Raw genomic sequence first — 21,938 nt, 5'->3', positions numbered from 1 at the left:
CAGCGGCTCACGCCTATAATCCCAGCACTTTGGGAGGCCAAGGCGGGCGGATCACGAGGTCAGGAGATGGAGACCATCCTGGCTAACATGGTGAAACCCCATCTCTACTAAAAATACAAAAAAGAAAAACAATTAGCCAGGTATGGTGGCGGGTGCCTGTAGTCCCAGCTACTTGAGAGGCTGAGGCAGGAGAAGGGCGTGAACCCAGGAGGCGGAGCTTGCAGTGAGCTGAGATCGTGCCACTGTACTCCAGCCTGGGTGACAGAGCGAGACTCCATCTAAAAAAAAAAAATTGGCCAGGCGTTATGGCTCATGCTCATGCCTGTAGTCCTAGCTGCTCGTGAGGCTGAGGCAGGACAATCGCTTGAATCCAAGAGGCACAAGTTGCAGTGAGCCGAGATGGCGCCATTGCATTCCAGTCTGGGCAACAAGAGTGAAATTCCCTCTCCAAAAAAAAAGAGAATGGGGTCTCATTTTTGCCCAGACTGGTCTTGAACTTCTGAACTCAAGCAATCATCCCACTTTAGCCTCCTAAAGTGCTGGGATTACAGGCGTGGCCCACTACATCTGGCCTTGCTGTTACATTTTGAACAACTGCTTTAATGGGGTGGAGCAGCAGGTGCGTGGGGAGTGGAGGCCAGGCCACACAGTTGTGTGGGTAAAGGCAGTTGTAGGCCTTTGCAGACCTCATGAAGTGTTTGCTTCTGGTCTAGCCTTGTGCTGGGTGTGGAGTGGGAAAGGGACGAGAGAGACAACTGTGGTTCTTTGCCTTCAAGACCACAAGACCCTGGGGACAGGAAGGTGGCTGATTTTTCACTGTGGGGCCACTGCATGGCCCTGGGGTCTCTGAGATCCCACCTAGAACAGCTCCCAGCCCTGCAGCTGGGTGAGCAGAGGGCGGCTGTGTCCCGGGTCTCTGGGGTGGTGGGCGGTGTCAATGGGGACATGGGATATGAGATCCTAGGGCTCCCATGCTGACCCCTGTGTTCTTGGCAGATATCCCGCCCAGGTACCCGTTCCAAGCCCTGCCACCACACTACGGGAGGCCCTACCCTTTCCTGCTGCAGCCCACGGCAGCTGCCGACGCGGATGGCCTGGCCCCGGACGTGCCGCTCCCGGCTGATGGGCCCGAGCGCCTGGCACTCTCACCCGAAGACAAGCCCATCCGCTTGTCGCCCTCCAAGATCACAGAGCCGCTGCGGGAGGGCCCGGAGGAAGAACCGCTGGCTGAGCGGGAGGTGAAGGCAGAGGTGGAGGACATGGATGAGGGCCCCACAGAGCTGCCGCCTCTGGAGTCGCCACTGCCACTGCCCGCCGCGGAAGCCATGGCTGCCCCCAGCCCCACAGGGGGTTGTGGAGGTGGCCTGTTGGAGGCCCAGGCACCGAGTGCCACCGGGCAGAGCTGCGCGGAGCCTCCCGAGTGCCCAGACTTTGTGGAGGGGCCTGAACCACGGGTGGATTCCCCGGGCCGGACAGAACCCTGCACTGCCACCCTGGACCTGGGGGTGCAGTTGACACCCGAGACGCTGGTGGAGGCCAAGGAGGAGCCGGTGGAGGTGCCTGTGGCAGTGCCCGTGGTGGAGGCAGTGCCCGAGGAAGGCCTGGCGCAGGTGGTGCCAAGCGAGTCCCAGCCCACCCTAGAAATGTCCGACTGTGACGTGCCCGCTGGGGAGGGACAGTGCCCGAGCCTGGAGCCCCAAGAGGCTGTGCCTGTACCTGGCAGCACCTGCTACCTGGAAGAGACAAGCTCTGACCAGTTCCTGCCCAGTCTAGAGGACCCACTGGCTGGCATGAACGCCCTGGCGGCAGCTGCGGAGCTGCCCCAGGCCAGGCCTCTGCCCTCCCCGGGTGCTGCTGGAGCCCAGGCCTTGGAGAAGCTGGAAGCAGGCGAGAGCCTTGTCTTGGAGCAGAGCTTCCTGCACGGCATCACCCTGCTGAGTGAGATCGCAGAGCTGGAGCTGGAGAGGAGGAGCCAGGAGATAGGTGAGAGTGCGCGACCTCTGAGTTCTGCAGATTTGTGAATTTTATTTTTGTGGCGACAGGGTCTTGCTATGTTGCCCAGACTGGAGTGCAGTGGCACAGTCTTAGCTGTCTGCAGCCTCAAACTCCTGGGCTCAAGTGATCTTCCCTCCCCAGCCTCCCAAGCAGCGTGGGCTACAGGCATCCCCCACCCTGCCCAGCTAACTTTTTAAAAGTTTTTTTTTTTTTTTTTAAAAGAGATGGGGTCTTGCTCTGTTGCCCAGTCTGGTCTCAAACTCCTGGACTCAAGCGATTTTTGCCTGCCTCAACCTCCCACAGTACTGGGATTATAGATGTGAGCCGCTGTGCCCGACCCCTTAAACGTTTTTTTATAAGATTTTTAAATTATGAAAAACCGGGAATGTGGTTTATTCATATTCTTTTTTTTAAACAATTGTGGTAAGATACACATAACAAAATGTTCCATCTCAGGCATTTTTAAGCGTCCTGTTGAGTGGCATGTTAAGTGTGTTCGCACTGTGCAGCTGGTCTGTGGGTTTCCTGGTGGCGAAATTTCGCATTCTATCAATGGTGTGTTTTAGCAGGATTTCTTGGGTTGCAAGGAACAGAAACTCTTATTTAAATTGGTTTAGGTAGGAGAGAATTAATTGGCTCTTGGAACTGAAGTCCAGCAGTAATTAGCTAATTTCAGGTATGGCTGGATCTAGGTGTTCAAGCCAAGAAACCAAGTTTCTCTTCTCCTACACAGCCCCCTCCCTAGTCTCTCTCTCTGTGTCCCTGTCTCCTTCCCTCTTGCTGTTCAACTTTTCTCTCTGTTGGCCTCATTCAAGGCCAACTTACTGTCCCTTAATTGTCTTCATTGGGTTGGGGGGCGTGGTCTGTCAATTCCTCCCAGATTTCTGGGTCTGCTTAGCAGCCTCACGAAAGAGGCCACCTCTTTCTTCCTAGCTTTGGCAAAAACACTGAGATTCACTCTCACAGGCTGACTGCGGTTCATGCTTTTTTTTTTTTTTTTTTTTTTTTTTTTCTGAGACAGTCTCCCTCTATCACCCAGGCTGGTGTGCAGTGGCATCATCTCGGCTCACTGCAGCCTCCTCTCTCCTGGGCTCAAGTGATTCTCCTACTTCAGCCTCCTGAGTACCTGGGATTACAGGCGTGCACCACCACGCCTGGCTATCTTTTTGTATTTTTAGTGGAGATGGGGTTTCACCATGTTGGCCAGGCTGGTCTCGAACTCCTGACCTCTAATGATCCACCCGCCTTGGCCACCCAAAGTGCTGGGATTACAGGCGTCAGCCACCATGCCCGACCATTTTACTTAAAATGTTATTAAACAGTTTTCAAAGTTGTGGGTTTAAATTAAATTTTTTTTTTTTTTACAAAAAGTAGAGATGGGGTTTCTCTGTGTTGGCCAGGCTGGTCGCGAACCCCTGACCTCAAGTGATTTTTCCCACCTTGGCCTTCCAAATTGCTGGGATTACAAGCATGAGCTGCCAGCTTAAAACTGTGGTTAAAAAAAAAAATCATTGTTTTAGGGACTGCCCAATTTTCTGCCCGGTGGTGGCCCTGGCCCTCGATGACCCAGTCTTAGATGGTCAGGCATTTTCATTTGCTTTAAAACAATGTTTATTTATTTATTTTTTTCTGTTGCAAATAACGTGATGGTTATCCTTGAAGAAAAAAAATCTTTGTCCATAACTGTGAATTGCCTTGGATTATATGCCCAGAGGTAGAACTGTTGGGTCCAAACAAGGCCACATTTTTCAAGGCTTTCTGATTGTCATGGTCAGATGACCCTCAAGGAAGCCTGGAGAAGCCACGCTCCCATTGGCTTGTGTGAGCAACGCCCCTTCCCCACTGGGCGGCGGTTGTCCTAAAGTTCATTGCTGCTTTTCTCTCACTAAAATAGTTCAATAGAAACTTTTTTTTTTTGGTAGAAGAAAATCAAAATTCCCTTGGTCGGCTGGGCGTGGTGACTCACGCCTGTAATCCCAGCATTTTAGGAGGCCGAGGCGGGCAGATCATCTGAGGTCAGGAGTTCGAGACCAGCCTGTCCAACATGGTGAAACCCCCGTCTCTACTAAAAATACAAAAATTAGCCAGGCACAGTGGCGGGCACCTGTAGTCCCAGGTACTCGGAAGGCTGTGGCAGTAAAATCACTTGAACCTGGGAGGCAGAGGTTGCAGTGAGCCGAGATTGTACCACTGCACTCCAGCCTGGGCAACAAGAGTGGAACTCAATCTCAAAAAAAAAAAAAAAAAAAATTGCCTTGGTCTTCCTACCTGGTACTGGGTTGTGTGTGTGTGTGTGTGTTAATTTTTTTTGGGACAGAATCTCATTCTGTTGCCCGGGGGCTGGAGTGCAGTGGTGTGATCTTGGCTCACTGCAACCTCTGCCTACTGGGTTCAGGTGATTCTTCTGCCTCAGCCTCCCAAGTAGCTGGGATTACAGGCGCATGCCACCATGTCCAGCTAATTTTTGTATTTTTAGTAGAGATGGGGTTTCGCCATGTTGGCTGTGCTGGTCTTGAACTCCTGGCCTCAAGTGATCTGCCCGCCTCGGCCTCCCGAAGTGCTGGGATCACAAGTGTGAGTCACTGCACCCAGCCCAGAATTCTCCACCCTATTAGGACACCAGCCTTACGGAATTAAGGCCCACTGTCATGACTTGAACTTGACCACCTCTGCAAAAGCCCTGTCTCCCAGAGGTCACCTTCTGAGGTTACGGGGGTGGAGTTAGGACTCTCACATATTAAATTAGTGGGGATCTGACTGAACCCCTCACTGCTGGCCTTGAGGCCACTTGGGCATCCCTTGTCTGATGAGTTAAGAGCTTCGGGAAAATAGGTTTGTGGGAGGGTGAAGGAGGTGACACAGTTGTACCTTGGTCCCCTCCTGGAGAACAGAGCAGCCCTCCATCCTTACCTGACGTTGTAGACGCTTACGTCTCGCAGGAACTTGAGGCGGGGGTAGGTGGCGCCGAGACATCACTGTGGGGTGTGGGCCAGACGGTTTCAATCTAACATCAGCCTTTGGGAGCTGATCAGGTTTGCGGCTTTGTGGCCTCAGTTTCCCTAAAGATACAAGAAGAGCAGCTGGGCGCAGTGGCTCACGCCTGGAATCCCGGCACTTTGGGAGGCCAATGCGGGCGGATCGCTTGAGGTCAGGAGTTCGAGACCAGCCTGGCCAACATGACGAAACCCTGTCTCTACTAAAAATAAAATTAGCTGGGCATGGTGACACATACCTGTAATCCCAGCTACTTGGGAGACTGAGGCAGGAGAATTGCTCGAACCCAGGAAGCGGAGGTTGCAGTGAGCCGAGATTGTCACTGCACTCCAGCTTGGCCGAGAGTGAGATGACAGAGTGAGATTCTGTCTCAAAAAAAAAAAAAGATGGCCGGGCGCGGTGGCTCAAGCCTGTAATCCCAGCACTTTGGGAGGCCGAGACGGGTGGATCACGAGGTCAGGAGATCGAGACCATCCTGGCTAACCCGGTGAAACCCCATCTCTACTAAAAAATACAAAAAACTAGCTGGGTGAGGTGGCGGGCGCCTGTAGTTCCAGCTACTCCGGAGGCTGAGGCAGGAGAATGGCGTAAACCCGGGAGGCGGAGCTTGCAGTGAGCTGAGGTCCGGCCACTGCACTCCAGCCTGGGCGACAGAGCGAAAAAACGTCTCAAAAAAAAGAAAAGATATAAGAAGAACAAAACAAGTATTCTCAACTAGGGGTGATTTTGTTCCCCCAGGAGACATTGGCAACCACAGTTTTGGTTGTCACAGCTTCAGGGGAGCATTACTGCCATCTAGTGGGTAAAGGCAGGGACTCAGCAAGACACCCTACAGTGAAGGCAGAGGACAGCCCTCAGCAGAGATGCGAATGAATAGTGAAATGTGAATGGTGCCAAGGATGCGAATGAATAGTGAAATGTGAATGGTGCAATGCTGCCCCTCAGCAGCATCGTTAGTCATGTCTGTCTCTGGAACTTTGCCAATAGAGAATATGGTTCTCGGTTCACCACAGTCTCTGCCTTCCGGGTTCAAGCGATTCTCCTGCCTCAGCCTCCTGAGTAGCTAGCACTACAGGCATGCGCCACCATGCCCGGCTAATTTTTTGTATTTTTAGTAGAGATGGGGTGTCTCCATGTTGGTCAGGCTAGTCTTGAACTCCTGACCTCAGGTGATCCGCCCACCTTGGCCTCCCAAAGTGCTGGGATTACAGGTGTGAGCCTCCGTGCCCAGCCAAAAATTGATATTTTAGATCACAAAGAAAATGTCAGCTGGGCATGGTGGCTCACGTTTGTAATCCCAGCACTTTGGGAGGCTGAGGCAGAAGGACTGCTTGTGGCCAGGAGTTTAAGACCTGCGCGGGCAACATAGCGAGACCTCGTCTGCATTAAAAAAATGAAATGTCAATGAAAAAATTGTAATAGGACTCATTTAAATTTGGTGGAGACCAAAGCAAGATCTCTGTGGTTGAAGCATCCTTTCTGGAGGGTGGGGGGAGTATTTATCAGAGAGAGAGAACTGCACATACCTGGTCATATTCATCACATTGGTGAGACTTTTCCTACCACATGTGTCCCAGCTATGTGCCCATGTGCTCCTATTACAAAAAGATACGAGGCCGGACACGGTGGCTCACGCCTGTAATCTCAGCACTTTGAGAGACTGAGGTGGGAGGATCAGTTGAGCCCAGGATCTCTACAAAAAATACAAAAACTAGCCGGGTGTGGTGGCATGTGCCTGTGGTCCCAGCTACTCAGGAGGCTGAGGCAGGGTGATTGCGTGAGCCTGGGAGCTTGAGGCTGTGGTGATGTGTGATGGTGAACTCCAGCCTGGGGCACAGAGTGAGACCCTATCTTTAAAAAAAAAAAAAAAAAAAGGGAAGAACCTAAATGCCGTGAATGGGAGATGACTGACTTGGATGAATCAAAACTCCCCGCATGATTCTGCGTAAGCTCCTTCTTTGCACGTTTGACCATTTAAAATTGCTGACATTCCAGTGTTTTTGACCTTTAGAGATGGCAATTTTTATAAGGTTCAAGCTGATAATAATGAGGTAAATGTTTGCTTTGTGCTGAGAGAAGACATTAAGCAGAAAAAAAGCAAAGTGCGATACAGTGTTGAGATTTTTTATTTTTTTTCTGAAACAGTCTCCCTCTGTCGCCCAGGCTGGAGTGCAGTGGGGCTGTCATGGCTCCCCAAAACCTCTGCCTCCAAGGTTCAAGCGATTCTCGTGCCTCAGCCTCCCAAGTAGCTGGGATTACAGGTGGTCACCACCGCATCCAGCTAATTTTTGTATTTTTAGTAGCGGGGAGGTTTTACCATGTTGGCCAGACTGGTCTCAAATTCCTGGCCTCAAGCTGTCCACCCACCTCGGCCTCCCAAAAGTGCTGGGATTACAGGCATGAGCCACCGTGCCCAGCCTGAGGTGTGTGTGTGTGTGTGTGTGTGTGTGTGTGTGTGTGTGTGTGTGTACGTTTTTTCTTTGAGACAGGCTTGCTATGTTGCCTGGGATGGAGTGCAGATGTGATCGTGGCTCACTACAGTCTCACCTTCCTGGGTGCAAGTGATCTTCCTGCCTCAGCCTCCTGAGTAGCTGGGACTGCAGGCACCCAGTTGACATTTATATATATATATTTTGAGCTGGGGTCTCACTCTGTTGCCCAGGTTGGAGTGGCTCAATCTCAGCTCACTGCAACTTCTGCCTCCTGAGTTTAAGCAGTTATGCCTCAACCCCCGAATAGCTGCAACTACAGGTGCTTGCCACCATGCCCAGTTAATTTTTGAATTTTTAGTAGAGACAGGGTTTCACCATGTTGGCTAGACTGGTCTTAAAACTGCTCACCTCAAATTGTCTGCCTGCCTTGGCCTCCCAGAGTGCTGGGATTACAGGTGTGAGCCACCGCACCTGGCTTAGTTTTATATTTTAAAGGGTGCTCGTGGATGTCATGTGCATTTGAATATGCATAATCATTTCTGGAACTGTCTTCTGGAAACTGCACCCACAGTGGCCTCCCAAGGGAGGGACCTATGTGTTGTAGAAGGAAGGAAGAAGGCTGTCTTTTTTTTTTTAACACCTTTCTGCTTGGTTTGTGTTTTTCATCCTGGACTTTTTTCTGATTATAAGAGCCATGTATATTAGCTATGGAAAAATGTACATACAAATAAGTGAAAGGAGAGCTGTACTGCTGGGAAGTACCGTTCGACCTTTGGAGGCCCTCCCTCTGGAGGCTTTGCTGTGCCCAGTGTACTCTGGGAATAGAGCATAGGGTTCTGTGGTGGGCGTGCTGCCTTCTCTCCTGTTCTATTGATTGACTGATTGAGATGGAGTCTCGCTCTGTCGCCCAGGCTGGAGTGCAGTGGTGCCATCTCGGCTCACTGCGTTTCACCGTGTTAGCCAGGATGGTCTTGATCTCCTGGCCTCATGATCTGCCTGCCTCGGCCTCCCAAAGGGCTGGGATTACAGGCGTGAGCCACCACATCTGGCCAATTTTGTTTTTTGTTTTTTTGGTTTTTTTTTTTTTGAGACAGAGTCTTGCTCTGTCGCCCAGGCTGGAGTGCAGTGGCCGGATCTCAGCTCACTGCAACCTCCGCCTCCCGGGTTCACGCCATTCTCCTGCCTCAGCCTCCCGAGTAGCTGGGACTACAGGCGCCCACCACCTCGCCCGGCTAGTTTTTTGTATTTTTAGTAGAGACGGGATTTCACCGGGTTAGCCAGGATGGTCTCGATCTCCTGACTTCGTGATCCGCCCATCTCGGCCTCCCAAAGTGCTGGGATTACAGGCTTGAGCCACCGCGCCCAGCCCTGGCCAATTTTTTTTTTTTTTTTTGGAGATGGAGTCTGGCTCTATCGGCCAGGCTGGCTTGCAGTGGTGCAAACTCAGCTCACTGCAACTTCTGCCTCCTGGGTTCAGGCGGTTCTCCCACCTCAGTCTCCTGAGTAGCTGGGATTCCAGGTGTGTGCCACTACAGCCGGCTAGTTTTTGTTATTTTTAGTAGAGGTGGGGTTTCACCGTTTCCGTATGTTGGCCAGGCTGGTCTTGAACTCTCGGCCTCAGGTGATCCGCCCGCCTAAGCCAGCCAAAGTGCTGGGATTACAGGCATGAGCCAGTGTGCCCGGCCTTCTCTTCCGTTCTTGTTGAGAGATGCTCAGGACTTCCGGCATGTCACAAAGGCCTCTGTCCACTCAGCACCTTGGGGGATGGGCGCGTGTGGCCTGGGGCCTGTGCTTGCTCTGGGCCTTGGCATCCCCGTTTGGGGTCGGGTTGGGGGGTGGCGGCAGCGCCCTGTTATCTGCCTCCTGTCTGCAGGTGTGGAGCGGGCCCTGGTGGCCCGGCCCTCACTGGAGAGTTTGCTGGCAGCAGGCAGCCACATGCTGAGGGAGGTGCTGGATGGGCCTGTAGTGGACCCGCTCAAGAACCTGCGGCTCCCGCGGGAGCTGAAGCCCAACAAGAAGTACAGCTGGATGCGCAAGAAGGAGGAGCGGGTGAGCGGCCGGCTGCTTCCTCCCTGGGGCCCGCGGGCTGAGGCCGGGTGGGAGTCCCCTCCGTGGAGGTGCCCTTCTGCTCGGGGCGTGGCTGGCTTTGGCGCCAGAGAGGGCTGAGCTACATTCAGCTCCTTGTGCTGACATGCTATGTGGTCCCAGGCAAGTGGTTGCTCATCTCGGGGACTCAGTTTACCCATCTGCTAGCATGTCAGGCACATCATACAGGTCGTGGTGTGATCCACTGGCAAGAGAGTAGCCCAGGGTCACATGTAGCTCTGGGCTTAGGTGTCCACGGGGCCTGGGGCCGCAGCATCCCCTCACTGAGCCTCCGTTTATAAATGACACAATGGCCCTCGCTGATGGAGCAGGCGTCATACACAAGCGCTGTGCTTCAGGCATGCCATCTAGTTGAGCACTGCCACAGCCCCACAGAGCCAGCACAGCGTCCTTTGCCTATGATGAGGCCATGGCCTCAGTCAGGAGGTGGCAGCGGTGGGACTCGAACCCCAGCTCCCAGTGCCGTCTCCCCTTCCTCGGGGCACCTGGGTGGGCGGTGGGCGTCCTTGGGCAGTGGCATCCTCACCTGCTCCTCCTCTCCCGGTTCTTCCCCCAGATGTATGCCATGAAGTCTTCCCTGGAGGACATGGATGCCCTGGAGCTGGACTTCCGGATGCGGCTGGCCGAGGTCCAGCGCCAGTACAAGGAGAAGCAGCGTGAGCTGGTGAAGCTGCAGCGCCGCCGGGACTCCGAGTGAGTGTGCCCCCCGCCCGCCCCTTGGGGCCCCCGCCCTGGCCCGCCAGGCCCCCAGGCGCGCAGCAGCCGTCGAGGTGTGCGTGGACCCGACGCCATGTGTGCATCGTGTGCCCGTTCTCCACGTCCCGCCCGACCCCCAGCGTCACAGCCAAGCGTGTGATTCTTTTTAAGGGACAGGCGCGAGGAACCCCATAGAAGCTTGGCACGCAGAGGCCCTGGCAGGCCGCGGAAACGGACCCACGCCCCGAGCGCCCTGTCGCCCCCCCGCAAGAGAGGGAAGAGCGGCCACAGTAGCGGAAAGTAAGGCTGGCCCCTCGGTGGGTCGGGGACTGGCACACAGCTTGAGGGGAGGAGCCCGGGCCCCACGCGGGGCCTGCCTCGGGGTACTGGGGGACCTCGCGTCCCTCAGACTCTGACCCACCTGCAGCATTGGCCCTCGGGGAGCACGGACTGTGCTGCCCGGGCCAGGAGGGAGCAAGGCCAGTGCTGAGCTGGATGGATGGCTCCTGCGACAGATTTTTCCCATGTCCTAACCCAGCGCTTCACCTGTCTTCCTGCCACGCCTACCTCCTCACGCCTAGGGCCTAATTCCTCCTCTTTTCCATGAGCCTTCTCCCTGCGGAAGGACCCGCTGGGCTGCCAGCCTTGCTTGCTGGGACGGACTGTGACCCGGCTGTCGCTCGGTCTCCGCCATGCCGGACCTGCTGGCTTGCCCCCGAGACCAGGGCTGGCTCCTTCTGGCACTTGGGGACAAGCTCCTCCTCCTCGGGTGGTGGTCGCAGCCTTGTGGGGCGCCTGTGTGGGTCTTCTGGAACGCCAGCTGGAACGAGAGCTTTTCCCGCAGGGCAAGGCGTGCACAGAAAAGATGTTCATCCTTCCCTCGGTGTCTGTAGCAGGAGCGGAAAGGGGCCCGTCGAGGAAAGGGGTCGGAGTGTTCTGAGCCTGGGACAGGAGGGTGGGGTAGACGCTAGGTGGCTCAAGACCTGCCCTGAGGAAGCAGAAGGAGCCGGGGGGGGGGCCTTCGGAGGGCACAGGAGAGGCAGTAGGAAGGCCACAGGTCTTCTCAGGATAAAACAGCTCCAACGCCCCCATGTCTTGCATTTAATATCCTTGGATGTTTCTGACCGAAGAGGGGATGGAGAGTGGTAGAAATCTCCCTCACCGGCCGCAGCAGGGGCAGGGAGAGTTTCCTGGAGAAGACAGCAGGAGGCTGTGGCCACCAGCAGCGTGGTGGTCAGGGGTGTGGCCTGCACTGGTTAAATTTCCTATTCTTGAGTCCCAGCACCATCCCTTAGTGTGACTGACCTCAGGCCAGGTGTTTGCTTTTCTGAGCCTATTTTCTCATCTATAAAAAAATTAAGTACGCAGGTTGGCCACGGTGGCTCACGCCTATAATCCCAACACTTTGGGAGGCCACCGAGGCAGGCGGATCACTTGAGATCAGGAGTTTGAGACCAGCCTGGGCAACATGGAGAAACCCCATCTCTACTAAAAATACAAAAATTAGCCGGGCGTGGTGGTGTGTGCCTGTAGTCCCAGCTATTCGGGAGGCTGAGGTGGGAGAATTGCTTGAACCTGGGAGGCAGAGGCTGCAGTGAGCTGAAATTGAGCCACTGCACTGCATCCTGGGCAACAGAGTGAGACTCCATCCAAAAAATAAAAAATAAAGTACAGCAGCACCAAACGTTTGTGGCCAAGAGATATGTCACTAACAGGGCAAGACACACAGTGAGTGAGTGCCAAGTACAGATTGGCTGTTTCGATCACCTGTGAAGTTTCAGCTTAAAGCAAGCAAGTGGGGTTTCTAAGCCGTGTCTGTGTCCCCACTGCCGCTGCGCATGGGATTCTGGAGACCAGCAAATGGCTCCTTTTTCGTTTTCTTTTCCTTGCTGGAGAAGACAGACTGCAATCCTTCTTCGTGTAAACTTGTGTTCTAAACTCCCCCTGCCATCCTGGTGGATTTCCTTGGTGTTTCTGATCTTTGTTCTTGGCACGATTTGGTAAATAGGTATCTGACCACACAGAGATGTGTGTGTGTGAGTGTACGCGTGAAAGCACACAAGAAAGAAAACGCTTTTTTCCTTCTTTCACCTTCAGCTCTCATTCTGCTTCATTCACACATATCCCAGAATTCCAGCACTGTTGTTTTACAAGATCCATCTCCCCACGCCCATCACTCTGCCATCACTGTCCGCGCTTCAGGGTCCAGAGCCCAACCCTTCAGGGCCACGAGGGTGGACCCCAGCCCGCAAGTCTTGTCTGGCCAGGGTGCTGACCGGTAGTGCGTCTGCGTTTCAGGCTGAGCAGCAAGTCTCTGCTGACATCAGATGACTATGAGCTGGGAGCAGGGATAAGAAAGAGACACAAGGGGTCTGAGGAGGAACACGATGCCCTCGTCGGAATGGGGAAAGCCAGGGGGAGGAACCAGACTTGGGATGAACACGAGGCCTCGTCCGACTTCATCAGTCAGGTAAGTAACCCAGTCTTCCAGGTGTGTGAGATCTTTCAGGGAGGTATCTGGAGGGTATGTTAAGAGTTCACGCTCCCTTCAAGCCTGTAATCCCAGCACTTTGGGAGGCCGAGACGGGCGGATCACGAGGTCAGGAGATCGAGACCATCCTGGCTAACACAGTGAAACCCCGTCTCTACTAAAAAGAATACAAAAAACTAGCCAGGCGAGGTGGCGGGCGCCTGTAGTCCCAGCTACTCAGGATGCTGAGGCAGGAGAATGGCGGGAACCCGGGAGGCGGAGCTTGCAGTGAGCTGAGATTCGGCCACTGCACTCCAGCCCTGGCGATAGAGCGAGACTCCGTCTCAAAAAAGAAAAAAAAAAAGTTCACGCTCCCTTTGCAGGCCCCTTGTTCCTGTATAGAAACCTTAGAAGTGGCTGTCTTAGTGCCAGAATGATGACTCTTCTCCAATCCTTATTTTACAGAGGGGGAGATTAAGGCCCAGAGGAGGTCAGAGACCTACTGAAGTAACACAGCCTCAGAGACAGGAGACCTAAAAGCTGCCTCCCTCCATGTGTTACATGACCCTTTGCTAAAGCCAAGCAGAGATACAAGTTCTTAACGAAATAATGCAATTGCTCTGTTGTTTAATGGTGTAATTGTTTAATGAGCAGCTTTGCCATTCTGTAGTTCTAAGAAACAAGGGCTTGGTGCCATGGTAATTTCCTCTCTGAACTCTCCGGGGTAATGGGCTAAGAGCCAACTCCTTGAGTCTTCTTGTTTCTTCAGAGCATTGAAATCATCCACTTAAGGTGTCTTTCTGTAAATACTAATGTACCTTGTCATCCCTCCCCATAAAGCCCACTGCAAAGGGGTAGTTTTTTGTTTTGTTTTGTTTTTTTGAGACGGAGTCACTCTGTTGCCCAGGTTGGAGTGCAGTGGCACAATCTCAGCTCACTGCAACGTCTGCCTCCCAGGTTCAAGTGATTCTCCTGCCTCAACCTCCTGAGTAGCTGGAATTACAGGCGCCCACCACCATGCCTGGCTAATGTTTGTATTTTTAGTAGAGACAGGGTTTCACCATCTTGGCCAGGCTGGCCTTGAACTCCTGACCTCAGGTGATCTGCCTACCTCAGCCTCCCAAAGTGCTGGGATTCCAGGCGTGAGCCACTGCACCCGGCTGAGGGGTATTTTGGTTGACTTGGCTGAGAAAGCATGTTTTCTTAAGAAAAGAAAATAAGAAGTGTTTATGGACTGAGAGTTAACATATTGTTACCTGCTTTATGGGGCTGTTGGGGGCAGGCTCATGGAGGGAGACGGGGTCTAGGAAGAGAAAGATCGCCAGTGTGTACACCAGACATTTTTTACTTTCAAATTGTGGTAAGGGATGCTTTTGTTTTAATTGCCACCATCCCAGCTTTTTTCTTAAGAAATGTCACCTGATTAAAGAAAATTGAGATAAAATGTTCAAACGTGGGGCATCAGTGGCTTTGAAACTGCATGTTTCCCTTCAACAAATGCCTGCAGCTGACGATAGACGTGCAGGCAGGAATTTAATCTGTGAAATCTCTAATGGGTCTTTCTGCTTCAGGCATCCAAGGAACACTTGAGGCATTTTTTTTTTTGGCAGCTTCGGCCCCTTTAGTTGGGCAAACTGGTTTGGACTGTGCACTAGTCTTTGTCAGCTGCTGCAGGTGACTGAGATAGGCCTATCAGCTGTGCTTCAATCTGGGGTTTTGATCTTGATTCCTTTCCTCCTCTCTTAATCCAGCTGCCTTCTCCAGGCCATCAGCAGCAGCACTTGTGAAGTGCTTCCTTAGGAGACAGCAGGCAGTGCCGCGGAAAGCCAGGGCCAGGGATTAATGTAACCACAGCACCGGCTGTTTAATAAGTGGTTACTTTGTACCAGACATTGTGGTCACTGCATACCTTACCCGAGTTCATCTTCAGAAGCACCTTGTAATGCCAGACACAAGTATCCCTATTTTACAGAGTTAAACATTGAAGCTGGCCAGTTGTGGTGGCTTACGCTTGGAATCCCGACGCTTCGGGAGGCTGAGGTGGGAGAATGCCTTGAGCCTAAAAGTTTGAGACCAGCCTGTGCAACATGGTGAAACCCCATCTCTACAAAAATAAACAAAATTAGGAGTGGTGGCACACGCCTGTATTCATCCAGCTACCAGAGAAGCTGAGGCGGGAGGGTCACAGAGCCCAGAGGTGGAGGCTGCAGTGACTTCCGACTCCCAGCTAGTCAGGAGCCTGAGGCAGGAGAATTGCTTGGACCTGGGAGGTGGAGGTTGCAGTGAGCCGAGATTGTGCCACTGCGCCCCAGCCTGGGCAACAGAGCGAGACTTCGTCTTTAAATATATATATGTATATTTATAGATATAGAAGCTAAGAGGAGTTAAATCACAGAGACGGGAAGGATTGGAGCCCAGGCTGGGCAGTGCATGTACACAGAAACCCACTACGCTGTTTTTTTTGTCAAATCTTTTAATCCATGACCCACCTTCCCTCTCCAGCTAAAGATTAAGAAGAAGAAGATGGCCAGCGACCAGGAGCAGCTGGCAAGCAAGCTCGATAAGGCCCTCTCCCTCACCAAGCAGGACAAGTTGAAGTCGCCCTTCAAGTTTTCGGACAGTGCTGGGGGGAAATCGAAAACTGGCGGGGGCTGCGGCAGGTACTTGACTCCTTACGACAGCCTGCTGGGGAAGGACAGGAAGGCGCTGGCCAAGGGCCTCGGCCTGTCTCTGAAATCCTCCAGAGAAGGTAAACACAAAAGGGCCGCCAAAGCCAGGAAGATGGAGGTGGGGTTCAAGGCCAGAGGCCAGCCCAAGTCGGCCCATTCCCCGTTCGCCTCGGAAGTGAGCAGCTACTCTTACAGTAAGTAGCGGATGCCGCGCCACCTTTGGTCCGCTGCTTGTCTCCTTCTCTCCTCTCCCCTCTTCTCTCCACCGTTCTTTCTCTTTGTCTGTCTCGCGCTCTCTCTCTCTCCCTCTCTCTCGCACTAAAGTGCCTAGGCTTGGCATGGCCTCCAAGCCGGAACTTGGGGGGAGACCGCCTGAAGCGGATATGCCTGTGATTGGCGAGTGTGATGCCGGGCAGATGCCGGTGATTGGTGGGCGCCCGTGATTGGCGGTTGGAAGCCGACGTCCGCCAGCACTCTCTTGCCCGCCCTCCGCTTACCTACCGGATGCCATTGGCGTGTAGGCTTTGAGCGTCATAGGGTTTGCAGCTGTTTGGCCTAGACAGGTCTGGAGCGCGACTGCTCTTGAGGGTCCTAGAGGTGACTGGACTCCCCTACCCACAGGAGGTATGCTGCCTGTCGTGGACCACAGCTTTGTGGCGAAGTGTTGGCGGAAACAGCATTTATGGAGCGCCCAGTGCTGGACTCTGAATGCAGGGCTTCATTGGCATTATTGTGTCTATGGCATCTCTGACAGTGGTACCCCCATGTTGTTGCTGGGGATGCTGAGGCCTGAGAGCCAGAGGGAGCGTGTGCGCTCACGTGCGGAGAGGCGACTCGGGGTTAAACCTGGTTTGGCCTGACCCACCTACTCTCTGGAACCTGCTGCCATCATGGCTGTGGCCCACTATTGAGTTGTTTTTGTTTTTTGAATTTTGTTTTTGCTTTTGGTTTTTGTTTTTGTTTTTGAGACGGCGTCTCACGCTGTCATCTAGGCTGGAGCACAGTGGTGCGATCTTGGCTCACTGCAACTTCCACCTCCTGGGTTCAAGCAATTCCCTTGTCTCGGCCTCCCGAGTAGCTGGGACTACAGGCATGTGCCACCACACCCGGCTAATTTTGTATTTTTAGTAGAGATGGGGTTTTGCCATGTTGGCCAGGCTGGTCCCGAACTCTTGACCTCAGGTGATCCACCCACCTCGGCCTCCAAAGTGCTGGGATTACAGGAGTGAGCTACCGCGCCCTGCGTTTTTTGAGACAGTGTCTCTTTATTGCCTAGGCTGGAGTGCAGTGGGGCCATCATAACTCCCTGCAGCCTTCAGCTCCTGGGCTCAAGTGATCCTCCTGCCTTAGCTCCCCTGAGTAGCTGAGACTAGGTGAGCATCACCACACCGGCTAATTTTAAAATTTTTTTGTAGAGAGAGGGTCTTGCTGTGTTTCCCAGGCTGGTGCCTGGGCTCAGGCTAGTCCTCCCCTCTGAGCCTTCTGAGTAGCTGGAGCTACAGCTGTGTACCACCGCGTGCAGCTAATTTATTTTTATTTTTGTAGAGAGGGGGTCTCCCTGTCTTCCAGGCTAATCTGTAACTCCTGACCTTAAGCAAGCCTCCCGCTTTAGCCTCCCGAATAGCTGGGACCATAGGCGCACACTACTACACCCAGCTAATCTATTTTTATTTTTATAGAGGCTAAGTCTTGCTATGTTGTCCATGCCGGTCTTAAACTCCTAGGCTCGAGATCTTCTGCCTCAGCCTCCCAAAGTGCTGCAATTACAGGCGTGAACTGCCTTGCCCAGCTGCTATTGAGCTCTTGAAATGAAGCAGTCCTGGTGGGACTGAAGAATGGAGTTTTATCTCATTTAACAAGAGACTGCCAGATTGGAGTGTCCTCATGGTCATGGCCTCTTGTGGCCCAGAGCCTGCTGCCTCGTTGGTAGAGGGTGCTTGCTTAGTATTTGTGGACAGGTGCTAAGTTTGTGGCTGCTGCAGGGAGGCCAGGAGGAGCCTCCTGGGTTCTGGCCCATGTCAGTGTCTGTGGTGGCTGTTGTGGGAATCCCCAGTCCCTGGGGCATGTGGAGAGCTTTTGCATTGGCAACTGCCTGGTTCTGTGTGTCTGGGGCTTTTGATTGGCTCTGGCCGGTTCATGGGCAGAGAAGGCGGGAGTTTGAATGTCAAGGGTGAAAAGTGGACCCGTTTACTGATATAGTAAAGTATGTTTTCTTAAGAAAAGCAAATAAAAAGTGTTTATGGACTCAGAGTTTTAAGATATCGTTACCTGCTTTATGGGGCTGTTGGGGGGCCTTAAGTGGGCTCACGTGGGCAGAGAGCGGAATGTGGCACTTGGCACGGGATTAAGCTGCTGGTTTTTTTGGGGGTACATTGTGTTTTTCCTGGGCTAGCAGGTCACCAGGACTGATGCTCCCCATGGGTGTGAGTTAAGCTGCTGACTCGTGCCTTCTGTGCTGAGGACGTATGAGAATGTCGTGGCTTCCGTGCCTCTCTGATTGGGATGGGTGTGATCAGAGAAGTACAGCACAGGCTCCTGGCCAGTGTGCGTGGGCACAAGCAGGGAGGGACGGTGCCAGAGACTCATCACTCTGAGGAGGGGGAGGGAGGGGCTTTCTTTTGCTCTCTCAATCTTTGCTCCTTTTGGAAAAGTAAAGGGGGTTCAGCGAAGTTGGGGGGAGAAGGCTGTTCTTTTGATCTTCTGAGGGAGTGGGGTCAGTGGATGCAGTCTGGGTGACAGCTGGAAGAATTCCCCACTTTCAGGTGGATGTGGATGGGGTCGAACCGAAGGTCAGAGATGAGCTCTGTCCCTGAGGTCTCTGGGGTGCTCCAAGCTGGTGTGTTCACTCTTGACGCGTGTGAGGGAATGTTCGTTTTATTTATTTTTTATTATTATTATTTTGAGGTGGAGTTGCACTCTTGTTGCCCAGGCTGGAGTGCAATGGCGTGATCTCGGCTCACTGCAACCTCCGCCCCCTAGGTTCAAGTGATTGTCCTGCCTCAGCCTCCTGAGTAGCTGGGGTTACAGGCACACATCACCACGCCCAGCTAATTTTGTTATTTTTAGTAGAGACGGGGTTTCATCACACTGGCCAGGCTGGTCTTGAGCTCCTGGCCTCAGGTGATCCGCCTGCCTCAGCCTCCCAAAGTGCTGGGATTAGAGGTGTGAGCTGCCGTGCCCGGTCTGGGAATGGTCAGATGGGCACCCTCACTTCATCTTGCCTTTGTTGAAAACTCCACTGTCCTGGGTGAGAGAAACAGACTAATGTAGCAGTGAGGAATTCGTGGGCCTGGCTCCAGCGAGATGGTGGCTGTGGGATTCACCTGGCTCTGCAGAACGCTCCTCTGTTTTTTATAATCTGCTTTTCTGCACTCCTGGGTCAGAGAGAGTGCAGGGTCCACAAGCAGGTAGGGGTGCGTCCAGCAGGCAGGTGCTGAGCTGGACGAGGTCGAAGCGAGAACGGTTTTCTCTTGCTTTTTCAGTTTCTATTGTAGGGATCGGTGGCATGCCCTGTGGGTTTTTGTTTTTTGTTTTTTGTTTTTTTGTTTGTTTTTGGATGATGTCTTGCTCTGTTGCTCAGGCTAGAGTGCAGTGGTGTGATCTTGGCCGCACTGCAACCTCCACCTTCAAGTGATCCTCCCACCTCAGCCTCCTGAGTAGCTGGGATTGCAGGCGCCAACCACCACAATACAATACAAATAGAAAATACAACAGTTTTTGTATTTGTTTAAAATACAGATGGGATTTCGCCTTGTTGGCCAGGCTGGTCTCGAACTCCTGGCCTCATGTGTGCTGCCCGCTTCAGCCTGCCAAAGTGGTGGGATTATAGATGCAAGCCACCATGCCCGACCTCCCTGTGGGTTCTTGTAGGAGGCCAAGTTGATTGTCACCCACTGGTCTCTCCAGCCTGGGACACAGCCTTGGGAGGGACAGATTGGAGCATACGAGAGAGAGCGTGCTTTGACTGGTAGATGGGCAGGGGCTGGTAGCCTGGCGGGACTGGACCTTGTCCCACCCCAGGGTTGCTGAACCATCCTGAGGTTGGGGTCTTGCTGGAGTGAAAGCTTAGGTGTTGGTGGGAGCAGTCAGAGGAATGCCTGCCATGGACGCGTGCGTGTGGTTTCTCTGGGAGGTGGCGGGTGCTGCCAGAGCTGTAGCTGTGTTGGTTCACGTTCCCCCTATTGGGAGTGGATTTCAGCAGATCAAGGGATTATTCTCTGTCTCTGGAATCCCTGTGTTCCCATCTTGCCCAGTATGAAAAACAAATCAAAATGGCATGGGCATGGCGGGGACCAGAGCAGTGCCTGCTTCGCAGGCTCCCCTCCCAAAGCTGGCTGGTTGTCTCTCTGGAAGGTTTGAAGACTCTTGTCCTGCAGTGTATAGTGAGGCTGGAGACTTCGGGGAAGCCAGCAGTGGTGTGTCGCTGCACCGGCTTGTAGAAAGAAGGGCAAGGGAATAGCTAGCGGTAACAGCGTTTGCCGATTTCCATGGTGTAAACACTCTTACCGTGGCCTCTCTCGTGCTGCCACTAGGAGGCCGCTGGGAGGGGCATTGGGAAGAGAATGCGTGATCTGCTCTCGTGAGCCCTTCCCCTCCTGAGTCAGGTCCTCTGCGGTTGTCGCCCTTGGCCCATTGTAATCCCATGGGACAGGCAGTGACCGCTGTGACCAGGGGACAGTCCTTCCTGAGCATGGGGCTCCTCTCATCCCCTGGTGCCCAGAAAGGCTGGAGTGACTGGTGGGTGAGGCTGGAAGCGTCCAGTCTAGGAAGGGCCTGGGTCCAGCACTCGGAAGATGCCGTGCAATGGCCGAGGCACCCGGAGCAAGGAAGAAGCCTGGACTGGGAGGGGAGCTGGTGACATTGGGCAAGGCCTTCCCACGGCTGCCTACTAGGTATTCAGACCTGTTTGTTCTGGCACCTTCCAGTGCGTTCTCAGAACCATTAAAACCAATACAATGACACCAGCTCCCGCTGCCCTGTGACTTATCTCTATTAAAAACTACTTTGACTGCAGATACGGACTCAGAGGAAGACGAAGAATTCCTGAAGGACGAGTGGCCCGCCCAAGGCCCCTCCAGCTCCAAACTGACGCCTTCTCTCCTGTGTGGCATGGTGGCAAAGAACAGCAAGGCGGCTGGCGGCCCCAAGCTGACCAAGAGGGGCCTGGTGGCCCCCCGGACTCTGAAACCCAAGCCGGCCACCAGCAGGAAGCAGCCGTTTTGTTTGCTGCTTCGAGAGGCCGAGGCGCGTTCCTCCTTCAGCGACTCCTCGGAGGAATCGTTTGACCAAGGTTACTAGCTCCAAACACAAAATACCTTCCGTGTTTCCTAGCGAGAGAGTGCGTGCGAGTGAGCGAGAGGGAAGCGAGTGGGCGCGCGGGAGAGACGGTGGGTGAGGAGGCCCGTGCGGATGGCCGCGGGAAGGCTGCCATCTGGGATCTTGGCAGCGTAGCCTGCTGTTAATCAGCTGAATGATTTTGATTTTTGCTTTGATTTGTACTGTATCATTGTGATAATATCACCGGCTGGCTCTTTTTGAGCTGTTATATGGACTGCTTTTGAGTCTGCGTTTTTCTCCACTTTCCCTCTTCCCTGCCCTCCTCCCCCTCCCCACCCAGTTCCCCCCAACCCCCGCACTCACCTTTTCTGCCCACCCAGAGACCCCAGGCTCGGGTCGGGCTCTCTTTGGGCACGGGTTCGGTGGAGGCTTCCCGAGGAACATTTTGTAAATGGAATTCTGTCGTGTGGGCGTGTGACTTGATGTTTGTACTGCGATTTTGGTAATACCAAGCTTTATTAAACATAACGAGTTCATTTTTAACTAAACCTGTGTGCCTTGTCTCTCTTGCTGTGTCCTTACTAGACATTAGGTTGATGCTTCCCTCTCATTTTGTTTCTCCCCCACTTCCTCCCCTCCCTCCTCCCCACCCAGAAGGAGTAGGGACGGGACCGTGCCGCCTGCCGCTTGCCTGTGTTATTCAAATATCCCTGGTAGCGATTGGCATTCATTTCATTTTTCAGGTTTAAAATCAAGCGCCTTCACCTCCAGCATCATCATGTTTTTTTAGTTGCTTGTTTTGTCTTTTATTTTCTTAAAGCTCTATTCTTACTTGCCAGTGGTTAAAACCTATTATTTATAAACACTTGGCTTCTCACGTGTATTTCTGTTTTGAAGGGCGTGTAGGCAGCGCAGGGCCCAGAGCCTTTGACACCCCCGGTCTCTGTCATTCAGTACGAAAGTGGCTCCGTTGCCGTGTCTAGGGACAGAACGTCATGCTCTGTTTGGAGAGAGGCTGGCCTGGTCTCAGCCTGGGGTCCTCAGCCACCTCGGTTCTCAAAAGAGAGCTGCGTGGGCCCTGAGAACCCACTGGCCTTGCCCTCTCCAGTGTCGGAATTGTGCTTCTGAGATTAGACATGTGTGAGCCTTTCAGGCCCTTCAACCAGAAATGCCCCAAGAAAGAAAAGCAGGTGAAGCTCTGACATTTTTTCCTAGCCCTGGTTTTAGGATTTGCTTCAGGGCCAACTCCCTGTAGGGCCAGCCGAGGGGATCCCCCAGGCCCTGGGTAGCCACACCTGA

General features: G+C 53.3%; 1 protein-coding gene across 5 annotated transcripts in view; it reads left to right on the top strand.

The window, feature by feature from the left end:
- TNRC18 (trinucleotide repeat containing 18) overlaps window positions 1-21,938 on the top strand; it is a 123,150-nt gene that overhangs the window by 55,786 nt on the left and 45,426 nt on the right. For all 5 annotated transcript variants that reach the window (XM_023197877.2, XM_023197881.2, XM_023197879.2 and 2 more), the window contains 7 exons: window positions 997-1,983; window positions 9,295-9,470; window positions 10,084-10,220; window positions 10,395-10,523; window positions 12,522-12,693; window positions 15,196-15,556; window positions 20,377-20,652. In XM_023197877.2, coding sequence (XP_023053645.2) covers window positions 997-1,983; window positions 9,295-9,470; window positions 10,084-10,220; window positions 10,395-10,523; window positions 12,522-12,693; window positions 15,196-15,556; window positions 20,377-20,652 — 2,238 coding nt within the window. The remainder of the gene's footprint in view (window positions 1-996; window positions 1,984-9,294; window positions 9,471-10,083; window positions 10,221-10,394; window positions 10,524-12,521; window positions 12,694-15,195; window positions 15,557-20,376; window positions 20,653-21,938) is intronic.

Source organism: Piliocolobus tephrosceles, chromosome 8, assembly GCF_002776525.5.
Source record: "Piliocolobus tephrosceles isolate RC106 chromosome 8, ASM277652v3, whole genome shotgun sequence".
Taxonomy (NCBI): domain Eukaryota; kingdom Metazoa; phylum Chordata; class Mammalia; order Primates; family Cercopithecidae; genus Piliocolobus; species Piliocolobus tephrosceles.
Note: the sequence above shows the minus strand (reverse complement) of the source record. Positions and strands in the feature narration are given on the sequence as shown.